This window comes from Lissotriton vulgaris, chromosome 5, assembly GCF_964263255.1.
Source record: "Lissotriton vulgaris chromosome 5, aLisVul1.2, whole genome shotgun sequence".
NCBI classification, from domain to species: Eukaryota; Metazoa; Chordata; class Amphibia; order Caudata; family Salamandridae; genus Lissotriton; species Lissotriton vulgaris.
Window position 1 is genome coordinate 1,964,344,703 of NC_141693.1, and position 19,865 is coordinate 1,964,364,567.

At 46.0% G+C, this 19,865-nt stretch overlaps 1 protein-coding gene across 1 annotated transcript in view; it reads right to left on the bottom strand.

The window, feature by feature from the left end:
- The window catches only part of DDAH2 (DDAH family member 2, ADMA-independent), a 141,293-nt gene that overhangs the window by 73,504 nt on the left and 47,924 nt on the right, over nt 1-19,865 (bottom strand). The window contains exon 2 of the mRNA XM_086924657.1: nt 13,359-13,458. Coding sequence (XP_086780783.1) covers nt 13,359-13,458 — 100 coding nt within the window. The remainder of the gene's footprint in view (nt 1-13,358; nt 13,459-19,865) is intronic.

A 19,865-nucleotide genomic window follows, 5' to 3' on the forward strand; every position in this document is an offset into this window, starting at 1 on the left:
ATGACGGAACCGTTCCGTCATGAGCACCGCAGGGGTTAAGGAATCCTAATAAGGATTGCAGTTTCTTTAATTTATTTGGAGGTTGCAATTGTACACCCTTCTCTAAAAAGTCAATGTCAAGACGCTTCACTCATGGGCAAGTTCATATCCTAAAAAAAGGACTTTTTGAAATAAAATGAGATTTCTTAAAGTTGAATTTATAGCCCTATGAAGTGAATACAAAAAATATGAGATCCACTCTAGCCAAGTGTGGGTTTAACTCATCGTTTGTCAGATAGATATCATCTACATAAGATAATGGGTCATGGTCAATATCATGTAGCATTACCACTATGCGGGCAGCAAACAGTCCTTGACTGTTCTTATAGCCCATTGCGAGCCGTGCAAAGCGACGCTGAAAGCCAAGGGCCGAAAAGGTTGTCCAATCTCTAGTTTCAAATATACATTTTTTGCTGAAGAAACCATTGGAAATATCAAGGTTGTCTTGCATTTTCTATGAACTCTATTATTAATTAGTACTTTGTGTATTTTGTATTTCAAAGGTGCATTTATTACTGTTCAAATGTCTGTAGTCTAAGATTATACACAGGATATCTTGTGTGTCCCCTTCTCGAACGTCACTGTAGAGCGCTTCCTCATAGTCGGCATCACCTTAGACTTAGACATTGAAGAGGGGGACATTTAATCAGAGCCGATACATAAATCTCTGACCTGCTAAATTATCTTCCCTCGGCATCTTTGGTTATGTTGTCTGGAGTAGCTCTGATTGGAGACTAGAAAGTGTGGTTCTAGCATTCCTAGAAGATGTCCGAGTACACATTTAGCTCTATCTGCACCCTACAGCTAATGCATATAAAATATGATGCAAAGGGCTTAAATGTATTTGTGGAAAATGTACATTTCTGGGAGCAGAGCTCAGCTGGTTAATGCAATCACTTCAGTGCCTGTGGGTGTAATAGGACGGTCAGTCATTTGAATTCCAATCAGTGTGCTGGGAAACGAATGATGTGTATTTATAGTCCTAAGAGATCAACGTACGCAACGAAAAACATTGGGAAAAATTAATAAGTCTTTGGTTTAAAAATTTATAATATTCAGTATAAGTTAGGCTGCACAGAGTAAAACTGGCTGCCACGAAATGTGCAAAAATATTTTGTTGGAATGTTTACAGTGCTTTAGTTAAGTTTTTAGGAATACTCCAATTGTACCTAGCGTGAGCCTTTTTTATATGTTTCCATTGTTTGAAGGACTCATTCCAAATGTTATCAATCAAATCCTTTACTGGCTCCCAGCAGTCTTTAGATTTTCAGAATAACCAATTGCACACATTTACATTTCTTTCCGGTGGCAGGCACCTTGGCGAGAAGACTCGTTTCTTTTTGAGCTGCATCTCCCTTCTCTCATTTCCAGGTGTGGCCGGTACAGGTAAGAGCGGTGAAGAAGGGCGGGGACTAAAATACATAGATAAATAAATAAAACCACTTGCATTGTGCTCGCTGCATCAAGTAAGTGATTTTATGTATTTATTTTACTTTCCCTATTCCGTCGCGTCTCAACTCCCCTCGGCTGCACCCGCCCCACTGCCAGTCGGGGCTTGCATGACTCGCAGGTGGGGGGGCGGGTCAATCTGGGGTTCTCGCTAATGGGGGAGGAGGGAGTTTAAGACAACATTTTTAAAAACTTAAATTACCGGGTCCCGCACCGCCTCCGCTCCTGGAAGCATGCATCCTCCCTCCCCATAGCCAATCATAACGCTGCAATGGCAGCGTTGTGATTGGTGCAGACAGCGCCCAGCAGGGCGCCTTTATGGCGGCCATTTTCTCTATGTAGGCTGCATGCAGCTTACATAGAGAAAATGAAGAGAGCACATGACTGGTTGGGCCCACAACAGTGGGCAAGCCACTCCTCCCAGTCATCCCCCAACCAGGCTTAACCTCCCGCCCCCAACCAGGCGTACCATGCCTTCTGCTTTATCGCAGCGCGAGAAGCAAAAACATAAAATGGTATTTAAAATGCCATTTTATGTTTCTGCTTCTCACACTGCAGGAAAGTAGTGGGGCGACGCTCCTCTGCCCCAATGGAGGAGCCGCCCCTGCCCACCGCTATTACCTGTACCGGCTGCGCCTGCTCATTTCACTTATAAAGGTCCCTTCTTCTTCCCTTCCACCTGCAGCAACTCAGCCACTCAGGAATACTTGCGTTTGTTAAATAAAAAATATGGGAACTATTTTAATCAAATTAATACACCAGACTCTACTTCCAGGAAGGAATGAAGAACGTGGTAGCCTGAATGCAAGACAGCTGCTTGAAACTCAACTCAGAGAAGATCGAGGTCCTCATCCTCGGACCCTGCACCTCCACCTGGGACAACACCTGGTGGCCCTCCGCCCTCGGGAACCCACCCACCCCAACAGACGACGCTCGGGAACTTCAGCATCATCCTGGACTTCTTCTCCATGATCTGCCAGATCAACGCCGTTGCTTCCACTAGTTTCAACTTCCTTTGCACCCTCCGTAAGACCTTCAAATGGAACCTCACCCCCGACTGCAGAAGGACCGTCACCCATGCACTCATAACCAGCAGACTGGACTACGGCAACGCCCTCTACGCCGGTATCAACAGGACTCTTCTACGCAAACTCCAAACCATCCAGAACGCCACAGCCAGACTCGTCCTCGGGATTCCGTGTCACAAGCACATGACCCAACACCTACAAGGCCTCCACTGGCTCCCCGTCGAGAAAAGGGTCACCTTCAAACTCCTCACCCATGCCTACAAATCCCTCAACAACATCAGACCAGCCGCGGCCCATGGAGGGAGTTGCGGTGGGGCGAAAGGCGGGGCGGAGTAGGGGAAGGGTGGGGGATGCTAAAAACCGGAGTATGGATAATTGGAGGCAAGTAAACAATTTAATTAACAAAACGAATTTCGTAGAGCGCCCTGCATTGCAAAATGCGATGCAGCCCGAGCTACGAAATTAGTTTTATTAATGAAATTGTTTACTTGCCTCCAATTATCCATACTCCGGTTTTTGGCATCCCCCACCCCGCCCCGCCCCGCCTATTGCCCCACCGCAACTCACTCCACGGGCTGCGGCTGCATCAGACCCAAATACCTGAACGAGAGAGTATCCTTCCACGTTCCCAAGAGGAACCTCCGCTCCGCCGACCTCGCCCAGGTCCCCCGCATCCACAGAAACAGAACAGACGAGAGAGTTTTCTCCTACATTGCGGCCAAGACCTGGAACAAGCTCCTTGTGAACAACAAACCCTCCCCGACACTGCAAACATTCAGGAAGGACCTCAAGACCTGGTTCTTCGACTGATCGGGAGCCGCTACCCCCCCCCCCCCCAGCGCCTTGAGACCCTAACGGGTGAGTAGCGCTCTATGCAAACCCCTGATCGATTGATTGATTGAATACAGCTTGGGAGCATCGTTGACCTGCCCACTTTGGTCTCTCCATCCATGAGATAAAGTATTTAATGCGTCATGACTGAATGAGATGAAAAATAGTCCCTCAGGCACTGCGTAGGAGGTGAAATGACAGAGCGAACAGCCAATAGCGTGAGGTGAGAGGGAAACGCACGTGTGGGCGGAGCCAAAGCCCACTCTTTGTATATGTGAAAGAATTGTTAACAATAGGTCACGCAGACAGCTGTGCTGTCAAGCAAGGCTACAAAAAAGTGTGTGTGTACGACTGAATCTCCAAAGTGAACAGCTGCTGCTTTAAAAGAAAAAATGTGCGGATAAAGATGGTTAAAAATTAATTCATATATAAATGAAGTGTTTAGACAGCTGCTGACTTGAAAATAATGAAGAAAAGAGGTGTGTTGGTGTAGTTTGGCTAGAAATGAGTATATAAAACGTGCCGGCAGCAGCTGGCTGAAAAGTAATAAAGACACGAGCGGGATTAAAAGAGAGCGTGGGCAAAGCAAGTGGCTTTAAACTATAATCACAATATATAAAAGCATTATTTTGGAAGAGAAAGCAAAAAAAGGGAGGGGCAGAATTTGCTTAGAAGGTTTAATTTGAAGTATCCGAACCCGTGACAGTGAGCACGCTTTTCGGGCTGCTACATACAAGGCGACACAGGCTGTTGGGCGTTATCAGCAGATAAGGCCCTGCAGCCAGCTCTGTTCTCTCCACGCCCATGAATGACGTCACAGGACTGGCCGCCCTCATGGAGTGTGCACATCCTCAATGTAGGATTTACTTTCAGTTACTCTTACTTATAGGTTAAAGAAATGTAAGAGGTGTATAACGGGGTGGAACACACAGGGGTGGATGTGCCACTAGGTTTAAGGCTGGCCCTCCATTCAGCGAGGTGGTCACCTGGCCACTGACAGAGACAAAGGACCAACAGGAGGCACGCCAAATCACAGCCACAGCACCATTCTCACAGAACAGGCCGGGTCTTGTGGCTTAGTGGACCAATCCGTCCACTGCAAGGGTCTGTGTTTGACCTCCTGGTCACAAGTTCAAACACCGGTGGGTCCATGCAGCCTTTCATCCTTCTGAGGTCATAAAATGAGGTACCATTGAGTTGGGTGACAAGAAACACCTGTTATTTAGCGCCAAGATACCCTTATTATTATTATTATTATTATTATGTTTCTTATATAGCGCCAGAATCGACCCCCGAAGGGGTATCTCCGCGCTTGCCTTGGGAACCCGTCCTGGCTTTTCCCTGTGAGATAGCCCCTACAGGGCATCCCCAAGGTGAAAACCACAATGGTCCCGTGCATGAAATAGTTACCAAACAATAAATATAGACAAAATCAAATCTATATTTAGGAAAGACTTGTCCAGCCGGACAGGGGTCCTTCAAGTTTACTGAATAAACAACGATTACAAAAGTAGAACAGGAATACCTTCCACAGAACCCCTGTGTGGTACACAAGCCTGTGCCCGACACTCACGGGGTGATGACCATTGGTGAAGATAGGAAAGGTTTGAAGGCAAAAACAAACGTTTTTCTGTTTAAAAATACATTGCACAGAAAATATCAATTGGGTATGCCGATAAGTGCGGTCAATACGATCTTCCCCTTCCGCCGGGGAAGATCGTATTGACCACACTTATCGGCATACCCTGGTGTCGACCGGTTACGATTCTGTAACACGGCAACCACCGCCTTACTGGGGCTGCAGAATCGAATCACAGAGTAATTACTCTCTTGTAATGACATGCCTTGCTATGCATCGGCAAATTAAGGTTTAATGAAAAAGGCAATATAACTGTCTGGCCTGATGATGGTTCCCATAATCCTTTAGGGGAACCGAAACGCCGTCGACTTGCTTATGCACCCTATACAGATGTTTGATTGTATAGATTGATGTAACGGTGCTAATTGATATTTTCTGTGCAATGTATTTTTAAACAGAAAAACGTTTGTTTTTGCCTTCAAACCTTTCCTATCTTCACCAATGGTAATCACCCCGTGAGTGTCGGGCACAGGCTTGTGTACCACACAGGGGTTCTGTGGAAGGTATTCCTGTTCTACTTTTGTAATCGTTGTTTATTCAGTAAACTTGAAGGACCCCTGTCCGGCTGGACAAGTCTTTCCTAAATATAGATTGGATTTCGTCTATATTTATTGTTTGGTAACTATTTCATGCACGGGACCATTGTTGTTTAATAAAACTGCTCCCCGAGGTCCCTGGCTGACTGTATTGGGGTCCCTTGTTGCTAAAAAAGTGTAAGGTGAAAACCAGGCATCCCGCCGTGGGGGGGCCGTTGTGGAGATTAAGCAAGCTTAATGCCCAGAGTTGCAGAGTGTGAACCCATGATTAGGTCAGGCACCGAAGCGAGAATTATCGAGTCCATGGACATTTGAGCTCAAGACCCTGCCGCGTCGGGAATTGAACCCTGGTCCCGGGTCTGACCTCTGCTTCAGGGTCTGCCTGCTCTAACCGGTGAGCCACACTTCACACTTCTCCTTGGATGAACTTGCGCGTTAAAAATACACATAATGGTATGTTAGAACACAAATCGAGGAGAATGGCATACAAATCTAAAACACCACAAAAGGTATACCCGGCGGAACAATTTATCACCGGGTGCAAGAGTCTGCCAAGAACTGTGCGAAAATGCTTGCTGGCGCCCCCGCCTCCCCCCCCCAATGACCACCTCGCCACGGATTCCCTCACTACCACCATTTGACAATGCCCCCCAAGTCTCCATAACCACTGTCTTTCAGATTAATTTAGTTTTATAGCTCCACTCGTACCAATGTAAGGTGTCGGAACACTTTAAATCACACATACGTTGCACAGAGACAATCACGTGTATAAATCAGTCTATAGGATATGTTACATATGACAGAGGTGAAGGAGTCACCTATAGTTTAAGAGTCCATGGTCTGAAAAAGCACAAATTCAGAATTTAAAATGAAACACCATTGTTAGGGGTTTTCTTTAATAATAAGAATTGATTTCTACGCAAATGAACCCTTTTTGCAATACTAGGATAAGGAAAGACTGGGCAAAAAACACGTAGGTGTAATATATTCCTTGCAGTTGACAGTTAATAGCTCACTACTCTATATTAGGATTTACATTTTAAACTGCAAGTAACATAAGGATCTCAAGCGACAACCCATTAACCTATTTATATTATATGCACTTTGTGATGTGAATGGGACATGTTCTTTGCAGCAGGCATATTAACCTTCTGCGCTATGATGAGTCAAAAATTCCACTACCAGACAATATCTCCGGGCTTTCTCCAAGAAGAACATTAACTACCGGAGTTAGGTTTTTAAAACAATAAACATGACACCCCCACCCCAAGTCAGCGCCCGGTGCAGTGGCACCGATCACACCGCCCTAGAGCCGGCCTGGGAAGTTCCCAGAATGCACCCATGTCTGCCAATGCTTGGCACCCAACCTTTATACAAGTGAAGGGGTACGTCATATACACAACTATGGTGGTACATAACTTTTACACTACAACAGTTCACTGGCTAACCGCCCAAAGTGGTGCATTGTTTGCGAACCACCCAAAGCGGTATGCATCTTCAAAACTCCAACAATCACTCACCACCCCAAGTTGCACAAACACCACACACACACTGGCAGACCACTTACACTCGGCATAACACAAAGGCTGAAGCACCACACACTGCGGCACACGTCTTCAAAACTGCAACAGTCAGTCGTTCACCACCCCTAATGGCAAGGTGGCACGGACCCCGCTCACAGTGGCTTACAACTAACACTGGGCACAACAGACAAGCAGGAACATAAACAAAGGACTCGGACCAGCAGGAGACTGACGGGGCCACAAGGCACAGCTCTCTGCCCGCTGCGACACCGCACACTACTCTTCTTCCAAGGGGCTCTATGCTCTTAACGTATGAAGATCTTGATTTTTTTTTTTAATTCAATATAATTTTTATTGTTTTTTACAACATATAACATATAATCATCAACACTTTGCCGTTACAGGGTGGCAGCCCAAACTGGCTGTGTTAATGGTAGTACAGTTTCACATTATATATGCTTGGCTGCCTCCCTATCCTAACATCCGTTTTGAATTATAAGAGGTGTCACAAATAATACCAATATTGTCTCCTTGCCTCCATTCGCTTCCTTTGTGGTTCTGCAGTTGAAGTGTTGTTTTCCAGATTTTTAGGTCTCGCCTGTCGATGCGCATGCGCATCGAGCAAGCGAGACTATGGGGGCTTATCCACTCTTTGTCCAACTTGCAAGGAATCGTGGCGATTCCTTGCAGTGCCCGTGACTTTTAAGCTCAATGCGCATGCGCATTGAGCTTAAAAGCGCGTGCACATGCCCCCAGCCACCTGCCTTGCCTACTCTCCCGCCCCCTCACTGCTTGATTGCACGGCCGCTAGGCCGTGCCTCCCCTACTCCTCCTCCTACTCTCCTCCCCTCGCCGTCTGTTCCCGCACTCCTCCCACACCCCCGCTCCGTGTGTCACTTAAACCGCCAGAGTTCCCTTCGAGTTGTGGTCTTCAAGTCCCTCCTTTTGGAGATTGTTTACGCCTCCAGCTATTGGCCCTATTACACGTAATATTCTGTGTTCGGAACAGATACGGTATCATTGGAGGACTTTCTTTTAGGCTTTGTTCTGTCCCCGATAGAGCATTTCCTGTGGCATGTGTTTTTTAACGCGTTTTAGGGTTTGTTTTGTCTTCGATAGCAGAGCATTTCCTGTAGCATGCGTTTTCTAACTCGTTTTAAGCTTTAGTTTGTTTCTGATACTTTTGTGTCCGATAGCAGAGCATTTCTTGTGGCATGTGTTTTCGAATGCATTTTAGGCTTTGGTTTCTCTTTCATAGCAGAGCATTTCCGGTACTAGGTTTTTTTTCTAAAGCGCTAGCCTTTTTTTCATCTCTGATGGCAAAGCATTTCTCCTGTTGTTCGTAAACATATTCTATTCCGTTTTCGTAAGCGCTCGGCTTTCTTTCATTTACGATAGCAGCGCATGTTTTTGCGTGTTTTTAACGAGCACATAATTTCACTGCACAGCAAGCGTTATTTTTTTTTGCTGGAGCGGCTCTTATTTACTGCGCTTATTAATTTACGGACCCAGTACTTGTGCTTCCTAGTTGCCGGCATGTTAGCTTTTTCCCTAACTGGCTCTTTATTGTTACTCCGTGGTAACAGATTTAGGCTCGATTTTAGCAGCGAGATAATGGTGCTCGGCTGCGGCTGGTTCAGTGTCTCCCAATCGGGTCCCACTTTCCTCCGGATCTCGCCCAGCTGGACACTTTTCGCTCCGTTGTTTTTCGTTCGTGTGGCCACCAAAGCTTACCCCACCGTGTAGAGTGAACAGCACGCCAGTTACAGCTTGTATTGCAGGATAAATTAAGAGGATTAATCCCCCGGTCGGCGGAGCTCGCTCACATGGCGGCCATCTCGCAGCTCGGCTAGCCACGCCCCCCCCAATGAATCACCTAACTTAGTGGAGAAAAAGTGAATCACCCTCACACCCTCAACCTCTCACTCACCCTCACTCACCCTCACTCACCCTCACTCACCCTCAACACCTCAGCCTCACCCTCACTCACCCTCACCCTCACTCACCCTCACCCTCACTCACCCTCAACTCCTCACCCTCACTCACCCTCACCCACACTCACCCTCCCTCAACCCCTCACCCTCAACCCCTCACCCTCACCCTCAAACCTTCACCCTCAACCCCTTACTCACCCTCACTCTCACTCACCCTCACTCAGCCTCAACTACTCTCACTCACCCTCAACCCCTCACCCTAACTCACCCTCACCCTCACTCACCCTCAACACCTCACTCACCCTCACTCACCCTCAACACCTCACCCTCAACCTCAACCCCTCACCCTCACCCTCACTCACCCTCACCCTCACTCACCCTCACCCTCAACCTCACTCACCCTCACTCACCCTCAACCCCTCACCCTCACTCACCCTCACCCACCCTCACCCTCAACCCCTCACCCTCACACAGTGCAATAGGTCTCAGACCATTTCAGTTAGAGCTTTAAGAAATGTTTATGGCTTTTTTTTATTTGTAATTCTTTAGCATTGGCTACAGGAAACAAAAAAATGCTAAACATTTACAAAAAAACCCCATAAACAATTCTAAAAGCACTAACTCTAATGGTGCGAGACCTATTGCATTTCCAATGCTTGTTTTGAGAGACATCTGTGCGTTCTTGATATTGAACTCCCCCTTCCATTCTGCTCCCCACTCTTGCAGGGTATGTGCACCCTCTCCCCCTCTGTACCCAGCCCTCCTGCATAGCCGGCAGCGGAGATCCCCTAGACCCCCCCAGAGCTTTGTGACCTAGTGGACGCGGCAGCCCTGGTACACCCCCCCCGCCCCATTCCACGGTGGGAGAAGCTTTACTTTAAGGAGGGCCAGCATAAACTCCTATGGGTGCCGAAGCGACTGCGTATGCAACGCCATGGCCTCGAGCGCTGTGACGCCAAGAGGGTGGGCCCAAACGTTTTACAGTAGTGAGGGTCCCAACCAATCAGGGCCGAGCGCGCGCTGGCCCCTGGGTTCATGCAAGGGCTTTGTGTCTACAAGATGGCGCTGAGCCGAGCCCTGGGGACGCCGCGTGCTGCCTACGTGGAGCAGGAAAGTGTACGGTTCTATAGTAACAAACCTCTACTGAAACCAGCGTTTTTTAGGCGTTAAATCTCAGCCACCCACCCTAACTAATCGGTCGGTTAGGACCAGGTGCCCAAGGGCACGAAGAGCTGCTGACAAAGCTTGAAACACCAATACTCTACCCCCATCGCCCAACTGGAGTCTAGGTGCACACATCGAGTCCGCAAGTGTTCCTGTGAGTGCTTGTACCTACATTGCAATAGACAGCCAGGGTCTGAAAGGTTTTTCCAATCCAGGTGCTTCAGGGATTTGAAACTGATACAGGACATAAATAGGAATACACAAATGGAAGAAAACTCAGTGAAAGAGAAGGGGGCTTTGATCAGGATGAAGGTCTCGTGCTGTGGAACGATCGGCCCGCGGGTACAGCGGAGGGCTCATTTCTTGTGCGCCTTTACCTAGTTGAAAGGTTTTGCTGCAGATCACCAATTACTGACTCATCCCGCTGAGCTCCAATCCACGCCATCTTCTCTGGTCTCTGATGTGAAGGCCTTTCATCTCTTTGATGTTCTCCTACTGATGTCTTGCTACGTGTCCTGGAAACCTCAAGCAAGTTTCACTGACATCCCACCTCCCGGCTGCTCCGCCTGTGCATCATATGGTAAAACCGGGAACTACTGCGCGTAAAGGCATGGCGAGGTATCACCCCAGATACAGCCATATGTATAACTTCATGTACATTTGAGGTCCCCTACAACTGACCGGTGTTTTACGTATGGTGACCTGATGTTTAAAGAAAAGTGACTTCCTGGCCAATGTCTGAGCCTCTTTCAACGATGATGAACCCTTGAAATATTCTTAGCTCCAGCAAACTCTCCAATCCCTTCCAGCCTCTCTATGACACAAGCAACATGAGGGGACAGGACACAACCTTTACAACGCCGTCATTACATCGCAACATCCTTTACAACGCATGTCATTACAACGCAGCCATTACATTGTATGTCACTACATTGCATGTCATTACAATGCATGTCACTACAACACAGGCATGTCATCGCAAGCCATTACATCGCAAGCCATTACAACGCATACCATTACAATGCATAGTATCCTTACAGTATCCAACACTTACCCTACTGTTGGAGTCACTGGAGTTAGAATAGTCATTTTTACCCCTACGCTATCCAAAGCTTTCCCTACTGTTGCAGTCACTGGAGTTAGAATAGTAATTATTACCCCTACACTATCCAACACTTACCTTAAATGCAATGTAATAGTATGCATTGTAATGGTATGCGTTGTTAAGATATAATGCGATGTAATGGAATGCGTTGTAAAGGTAGTTTCTAAAAATGCGATGTAACGGCATGCTATGTAAAAGAACGCATTGTAAAGGATGTTGCAAAGTAAAAAACTGAGCTGTAAAGGCAGGCATGGTAAATGTATGCAATGTAACGTCATACCTTCTGAGGGGACATCTCACCCTATGAAATCTCCCACAGAGAGGCCTCCCACTTACAGCAAAGACCTGTTCAATTATCACCAGGGCGTGAGACCACAGGATACCATGCAATATCTCACGGGCGGCTTGCCTACCATGGTCCAGCAGAGACCTGCCTGTTTTAGAGACATTCCTCACAGTGCCATTATATCTCTGGAGAGATTTCTGAATGCATCCAAAAAAGGAACAACTGTTCCTTTTGAGCCCTGAGTTTGACAAGAAACACAGGGCACCATATTGGCAGCCTGCAAGACCTGTGTTGGTTCGTAAACTATCAGAATCAACAGACCGTGTAAACCGCGCCAAACAGACAATGCTGCTTTAAGGAGCAATTTAATGACTGGACTGCTGAGATCTGCATTATAATAGCGATGGTCTTGCTTGCGGCAGGAAAGGAACAGTAGACTTGCTATGGTTTGTTTACATACGTAAATTTAATCTGCGGGCTTTCAAATAACAAAGTCTTAAATAACAGTTTTAATTTAGTTATTGGTCCCGAAGAAGGTGGGGTAAAGGCCAAGGAGCCACCGAAATGCTGACTTGACACAATACCTTTTTTTAGTACTTTGTATACAGTTGCTTTCAATGTTATTTTTACACTAAATGTTTTGGGTGATGTATCTGATCCAATGGACGATAAACTAGATCGACAAATGTTACTAGTACTTTATGTATATTTTATGAGATTCCTAAATATTGTTGTCGGAGCATAGTTGGTTAATTTTTAACATGAAAGTTATATCTGTTGTTCTTAGGTTGATAATTAAATATCCACCTAATGAGAGTTTGGATTTTAACAATAAGTCCAGGGGAAAAACTTTTAGTATTGGTATGGGTTTATGAATGGCAACTAATGGTACCTGAACACCTCAAATACTGAGGCGTGATAAGGCCTCCCATTCACGTATGTGCTCCCCCAAACACAGCGGAGCAGGTGGTCTTCAATCGCAGGTTCCCCTGAAGGTCAGCCTATCTTCCAAGCCTCGCGAGTGTGGCCGCCAAGGCATCCTTGCACAAGCCAAGGCTTGTGCGGGTCAGTCTTCCACTCCTACACTTTCACGAAGGATTACGTGGATTTGAACTGCACCTGCACCCCACTTTGAACATTGCAATGGATTGTACACTAGGCTAGTAGCCAAAGCCAGGACCCTGCCCATCATGTACTTGACCCACCGCAGATCCCATCTCTAATGGCTCAGAGGAGTAACACATCCACCATGGGGATCTCGCTTTGAGCTCAGGGTCACTTAGCAGGTCCACTCAGTCTTTTATCGATCAACGAGCGACAAAATAAGAACCAATGAGCTAGGTCTCAGCACCAGGACACCCCTGAATGAACCTGTACTAACAACTACACATTAGGTTATGTGAGTGTGTTATGTCTCAGGACATTAAATCTGCAAACTGGTTGACAACAAGACTTTCTGCATGACCCATGAAGCAATGTGTGGCCTTGCATCTGGACACCCCACTAGGTTGCTCCTGTCCTCATGGGCAAGCAGAAGCGTGTGGCCATCTTCTCAGAAATGACCAGTTGAGTGAAGAACAAACGTATGGGGCATTCATTGCTTCAGAACTACACTCTACGTTCCCTTCACCTTACACTCACCTGAAGCTCTGAAGAGGACTAAAAACTCGCCTGCTCCACTCGGACTACAGATCCTAGAGCACAGATCAGCTATGGAGACTCTGTCCCCCCTAAACCACTCTCCATTAGGGCACAGAAGCAGCAGTTTTGGGCAAGAGCTTGGTATAAAATAAAATAAATAGTAAACAATACCCTGCTACACACCTGTGAAGAGAACGTCGCTACCGTCCAACGTGGCGCTCTCCTCCGCCACCTCCACCACGCGCAACTTCAGCTCTTCCAGAACCTTCTTCACGCAGTCAATCTGGAATGAGAAAAGGACTTGTATAGAAAGAGAGACCCTTGAGCACTTGAAGCATCAAGAACAATCTTTACTGAGAGGAACAGCGCCCTCAAGAGGCTCCTAGAGCTACTTCTACCTGCGGCCTTTTCCCAGCACACACACCCTCACCATTCTGAGACTTCCCACCCAGGAAGAGCCCGCCCCTTTCCCCTCACCCCCTTACGCAACGCTTCCAACAAGAAACAAGCATTTACAATGCAACGGTCTCGCCTTTGCAAAAGTTAGAGCTATTGGCATTGTATGTGGTGGTGGCTGTGGTGGATGTGGTGGTGGATGTGGTGGTGTTGGATGTAGTGGATGTGGTGGTGGATGTGTTGGTGGTGGTGGATGTGGTGGTGGTGGTGGATGTGGTGGTGGTGGTGGATGTGGTGGTGCTTTTAATTACTTAAAGTCCTGCCATACATTGACAACAATGTGCGTGTCGAGTGGGATGTCCGCTGAAAGTTTACTTCCCAGACTATTAACAATAACAGAGCCTGTCGCCCTCATTGAAATAGGCACGTGCTGGTGGCAGTAACAAAGCCACCTGTCCGTAAACACTTGAAAGCCACTGGTTTTAAACCCAACACATATTTAACCTCCCAGACACCTACAGCCATTAACCGTGCAATATTTACAGCAGCCTATTTTTCCATGATCTCAAGGGAGGGTTTGCTACAGAAAAGATTGTTTGTTTTCCCTATTGGTTTTTACCGTGTTGAGCAGTGAGCTCAGATGGGCCAAACAAAAAATACAAACGTTTGACCCAAGCAGCCATTAGGAACAGCTGGTTGTTGAAAAATAACTTCGCTCTGCAAAAAAAACACAAGACTTTTAATTTTCACCACTGCCAACAAGTATGTAGCACTAAACCAGAGCAAGAAGGTGTGAGCTGGTGGGGAGTCAAGGCATGGTTTTCTTCTGAATATGAGAAAACCTACCAACTTGTGACTTAGGTGACTATCTCAACCTCTTCTCAGACCCCTTTCCACCTTGGAAACATTCAAACCCGGATTCCGGATTAGAGTAACTGTCCATAGAGTGGGAAGGGAAATTGAACATTGTAGACATGCAGGGAAAGTGATTTTCCCAGGGGGAAGGTAGGTGAAAAAGTATTTCCAAATTTAGCTCCATTGCCGTAATGTGGGGTTATTTCCAAGGATGGAAGTGGTATGAAAAAATGTTGGGGTAAGAGGATGGGAGTCTCTTAAAGGGATGTGGTCTAGGAAGGGTAACTAGGAATCATTTCCAAGAGCATTGGGCTATGGAATTAAGACTGTGGCTTAACAAATGTAAACTAGACTTTGATGCTTCCCATGGAGAGCCACAATACCAGTATTGTGATGCCTCTGAGCTTCCATCTTTTGCAACCAAGCATATCTCAAAGTAACAGTCTGCCAGATAAAGCAAGCCAGACCCATTGGCATTGCCAATGTTTTCTTGCAGTTTGGAGATAAATGAGTAACAACAAAACCTCAGACACTCCCTATCAGCCCTTCACTCCCATTCATGCCACTTTCTCTACAGCCTCTGTTAGAGGCACCTTTTCTTCCTTGCATCTTTTTTAAATCCTCCACACCTCGGCTCTTTCCTCTTCACTCACTCCTCCTTATTGTACTTCCATTCACCTCCTCCTCTTCAGCATCCGCCCACACCACAACGCATCCACTCACCTCTGAGCACTGAATTTTCTTTTAAAGTTCTCTGTCAATATTTTAACAGAAATGTGTACCTCCTTCAAACACTTTTGCATAGAATCACAATTACAGCTGGCACACACAGCCATTGCCCAGTGTTACCTAAGAGAGGCCATAGCATGTGTTCTGAACACCTTTATGACCCAATGATAGCCACTGTGAGAAACTGGCACTGCCTTTAGCCTCAATTCCAGCGCTCTAAATTGGGGATTACTGTAACATTTTTTTTTACAATCACAAGAAATTGATTTGCGTTTTGCCTCGTAAGTTTAGAAAATGGACTCGGGCCCAGGTGGTACCTGTTACAAGCTCACTATTTAATTTCTGGTGGGTCTGTGACCCAGAGTGACCGGACTCACTAAAAGCCCGTGCTATACCCAGGGCTCGAGTCGGGGTACCACGCGGGTGGATGGCGTCCCCCTACTTATTTTACCAGGGGGACGCCATCCCCCCTGCTAAACAGCTGGACTTCACTATTTGGCCTCTCTGGGACATGGAGCTCAGCACCTTTCGTGACGTCACTTCCTGTTGTGACGTCACTTCCGGTGACAGCGTCCCCCCACTTCTTTTTTGACGACTTGTGCCCTGGCTATACCCACGGTATAACACTGCATTAAGGAAACAGCAAATGTCACAATACATTCCCCGTTATATGCGTGGAAAACTGGCCCACTTTTCCAGGTGCACTGCTGGGAATGTGCGTGAATTCCCAAAATTCATACGTTTATACCCATGAGCGGAAATACTCCAGACGCAAAGCTCAGGTGTGGTGCATTAGAGTCACCCAGTCAATCCATTTCCCTGCATACCGCTAAACAACAATTCTAGGCCTGTCTCAAAAACAGACGTACATCTGCCATTTGGCATGGGTAGAGTTTACATCGGTATCGGTTCAGACTTTTCAAAATGTTTGCAACTTGAGCCTTGAAACCTACTTCAGTCGCAACCACCTTGGTGCATCTTCAAAAGGTTTTCTGAATTCCCTTATTCCCGACGATAATATACACGTACATTTACTAGCATGAGGAGAAAAAAAACACAGAACAACTGGAAACACAACGGCTAGCGTTTATCTCCCCCCTCCCCAAGGGATATATTTTCCACTGTAAAGAAACTTCACCGAACACATTTTTGGAGGTGCTCATATGTCACTCTGTAAAGGGATTTTCTCCTGCCCATAAGAGGAGTAAATGCCAATCTTTCAGGGCATGAAAAGTTCTTTATGTGGCTTGTGAATAGCCACAAGTGAGTACGTTTGTGGATGTGACAACCATTCAACTCCCACAGCCAGATATTTACGCACATGGAAAGCTCTATGTAAGTACATGGTTCCTAAACATTATTTAATAATTTCTCAGGAAACGAGCAGCTACCACAATCAAAACTCATTCGGTGCAACCAGATTTGATAACTAAATCAAAAAAAAAAAAAAAAAAATCACATAGGCAATTCGTGACTAAAATAATCAAATGATGGCACGACTACACCCGTTTTGTCTGTAGTGTCGACAGCGAGCATCCCTAAATGCTACTTTTTGCCACAACACCCAATACAACAGACTTCTGCGACCACAAAATATAAAAGTGTATGAGCAAAGTCTGGCAGCTGGCTACTGGAAGAAAACATTTAAGGGCAACCAGTAATAGACACCACCAGGGGGTCGGGGTGGATTAAAAAGGTGAGAAAAAGAGCGTTCTAGGAGAAGAATGTGGGTGGGAGGTTCAGGGAGGGCAAGGCGCGCTCGGCTAGTGGTACCCCCCTCGCCCTCACAAGGACATCCCGTTTCAATCACGAGCAATGGTGTCGAATCAACAACGTATTAGCGTCGAGACTTACACCATGCAGGATAGACCATAAAGCAGCTTGTAATCACGAAATCAGACACGGGGAGATGAGGTGAGGTGCCCAAAATCACAGGCTGTTGAGGCAATGCCAGTACTCGAACCTGGTTCCCAGTTGCAAAGTCGGCAGCTGTGGCTCTATCTAACACCAAGATCTCTCCCTATCTAAAGAAAAAGTCACACCGATGACCAAGTGGGATAAAATAAGTAGAAGGCCTCTAAAACGGGTATGACCTAAGAGGTTTAGCCATTTTCATTTAATGCATTTTTATATAGCGCGGACTTTACCCAAAGGTGTCACAGCGCTTCACAATAGAACCAAGTACGTTACATGGGAAGAATATAAAAAATTTACACATTGCAGAAACAAGAACAGGTAAAATAAAATAATACATGGCAGTCACTCAAAAACACAAAAAAGCCATGAGCTAAAAGGTTTAGCTATGAATCATTTTCAAAAGACGTGTCTTATGTAATGAAGGGCATGGCCTAAAAAGTATACTTAAATCACAAATTCAATTGAAGCGCGTGACCACTGTTCTGTAGAGTCCAGTGTTTGACGAGCACGTGTTCTGCGCACTTTTATGACCCAATGTGACTGACTGACACCTTCAGACAAACGCTGTCTACAGCCTCCGCTCCAGCGCTTGCAATTATGCAAGTGATTAACAGCCACTCACAAAGAGAACTCGGAGATACAGAGACTCGGCTCCATACAAGAGCAACATGCTGCACGAGAAAAACTATAAAACAATATCCTGGAAAAAGCAAACAATCAAAGAATGCACAACCAAATAAAACAATTTAAACGTAAACAGGCCCTGCATCCTTGAGATGGAATTCCTTAACGTTTGTACAGTTATTGTTAAAAATAAATATCATGGGGTCTGCCTGTAGCATAAAGCTCACGAGGACCAGACAGGCGCCTGTTACAATGTTAGTTTTTAATGACTGGCGGGCTAAGAACCAGGGAGACCCACTCCACTTAAAGCCGTAGTCCCAACATTTCCTTTGAATTGGCCTTTGAGTCTCAAAGAAGGGTAATGTGGAGTGATTCTGAATTGGAACCCGAATGAAATCCGTGGGGATTAAACATTATCAGAAAAGAACGGGTAATGGCACTATGACCACTCGCTGACTGTGTTTTACTTTTTACACACATTTTTGCGGAGGCTCCTTCCTTGTTCATGATTCCGGATGTGGGGAGTGTGTTTTTTCTCGAGGAAGGAGTAGCAGAAAGAGGTAAGGTATGAAAATATTCTTGATGCATGGCTCCGGCGGGTCAGGTTTAGAGTTGCACAACTCTTACTGCGTTCACTCGTGATACTTTGACGGGGCTTGCTGGGCTTGCTGGTGTGCTTCCCAGAGAGACAGGAGATTGGGAAACGCGCGCGGCCGGCGCCGATCGCTTTCCAGAGCGTGCGCGTGACATCTCCTGTCTCCTGGGAAGCAGACCCGGCAGAATTAGTATCGCGCCTGCGCGATGGCATATGGCTTCGCCATATGCATCGCAGGCGCGAGACCTAAAAATGCAGGGCCCAGTTCACAAATCTAGGTGCACCAAAGCCAGCACTTACAAGGACCAGTCCCACTCCTGGTGCTTGAAACCGCGAACGGTGCTGACAGTCGCGAAAAGCAACATTTGCTCATAATGCAAATGTGTCATTAGCATGAGATTTCTAGCTTTCAGCACACTCACATTCCCCACTTCCACAAAAAGGAACTGTTGTGCTTAGGACATGCTACACCCATCTGTAACATCAATCTTAAGGGCCCACATACTTAAAAAGAGTCTCTAGCGTGTCTGACTTTAATGGTTTAAATCACTTCAATGGAGTCTCACTCCCTCCCCTCAGCAGCTTCATGTGCTGCAATGGAGACCTACTTATTCTTAAAGAAGGAACTCCCTTGTGACCAAAGTTATTTAAACACAGGAATTAATCCCAATAACCGCCTGTGGGCGCCAAGGCCAATTTGTGAACCCACTAGAAACATATTACCAACATTCCTGAAAAATATACAATTTTTATTTTCATTTCATTTTGTAAAATGCTTTTTCATAATTTATACAAATCCATAAATATTATTGCAGATATCATATTTCAACATGATTAAATCACAAATCAACATGAATGGGATACACAGTACATATAATCAAATCATGAAAACCCAGGAAGAGACAACCAAAAACATCACAACCATCCAATCAAACTCAACTCACACATACCCAGACACACCTTCACATACATAATATATCTGGGGAACACAATTACAGAATGACAAAGTAACTGGGGTGACCAAAGACAAAAACTGCACAATAGCAGGATGTTATAAAGGCCGTGGTCGACGCGTTTCGGTGGCTGCATGTTGAAGGAATGCCACCTTCATCAGGACCTGCCAGATATACTGCCCCAAAGTAGGGGAGGAAAAAAGGGCCACTCCGACCGGGAAGGGTAAAAACACACACTCCAACAATGAGAATAAGCATCTTCCTAATAGGTTCCGATATACGTCTTTTATGAATAGATACCGGATTAACACAGAGAACTTCAGCTCGATTTGAGCACCAATAACTGCGTCTGCGGGGTTAAACCCCGTGGATCATTCGTAAAGGAATAATTAATCAGAATTCAGAAGCTTTGATGCCTGAATCTCACACATTTACTTTATTTGATCCTGTAGGGCGTTTGACAGTATGGCGGAAAAATAGTATTGCACCGCCCAAAGACGGGCCTCCAAACTTAAAAATACTACGATCGATCTGTAGGTTCCTTTCCTTCTTGATCTTCCAAAGTGGGCTAAGTTTCTATATGTAGGGAGCAGCGAACAGTAATGTGGTCAAGCTTGCCTT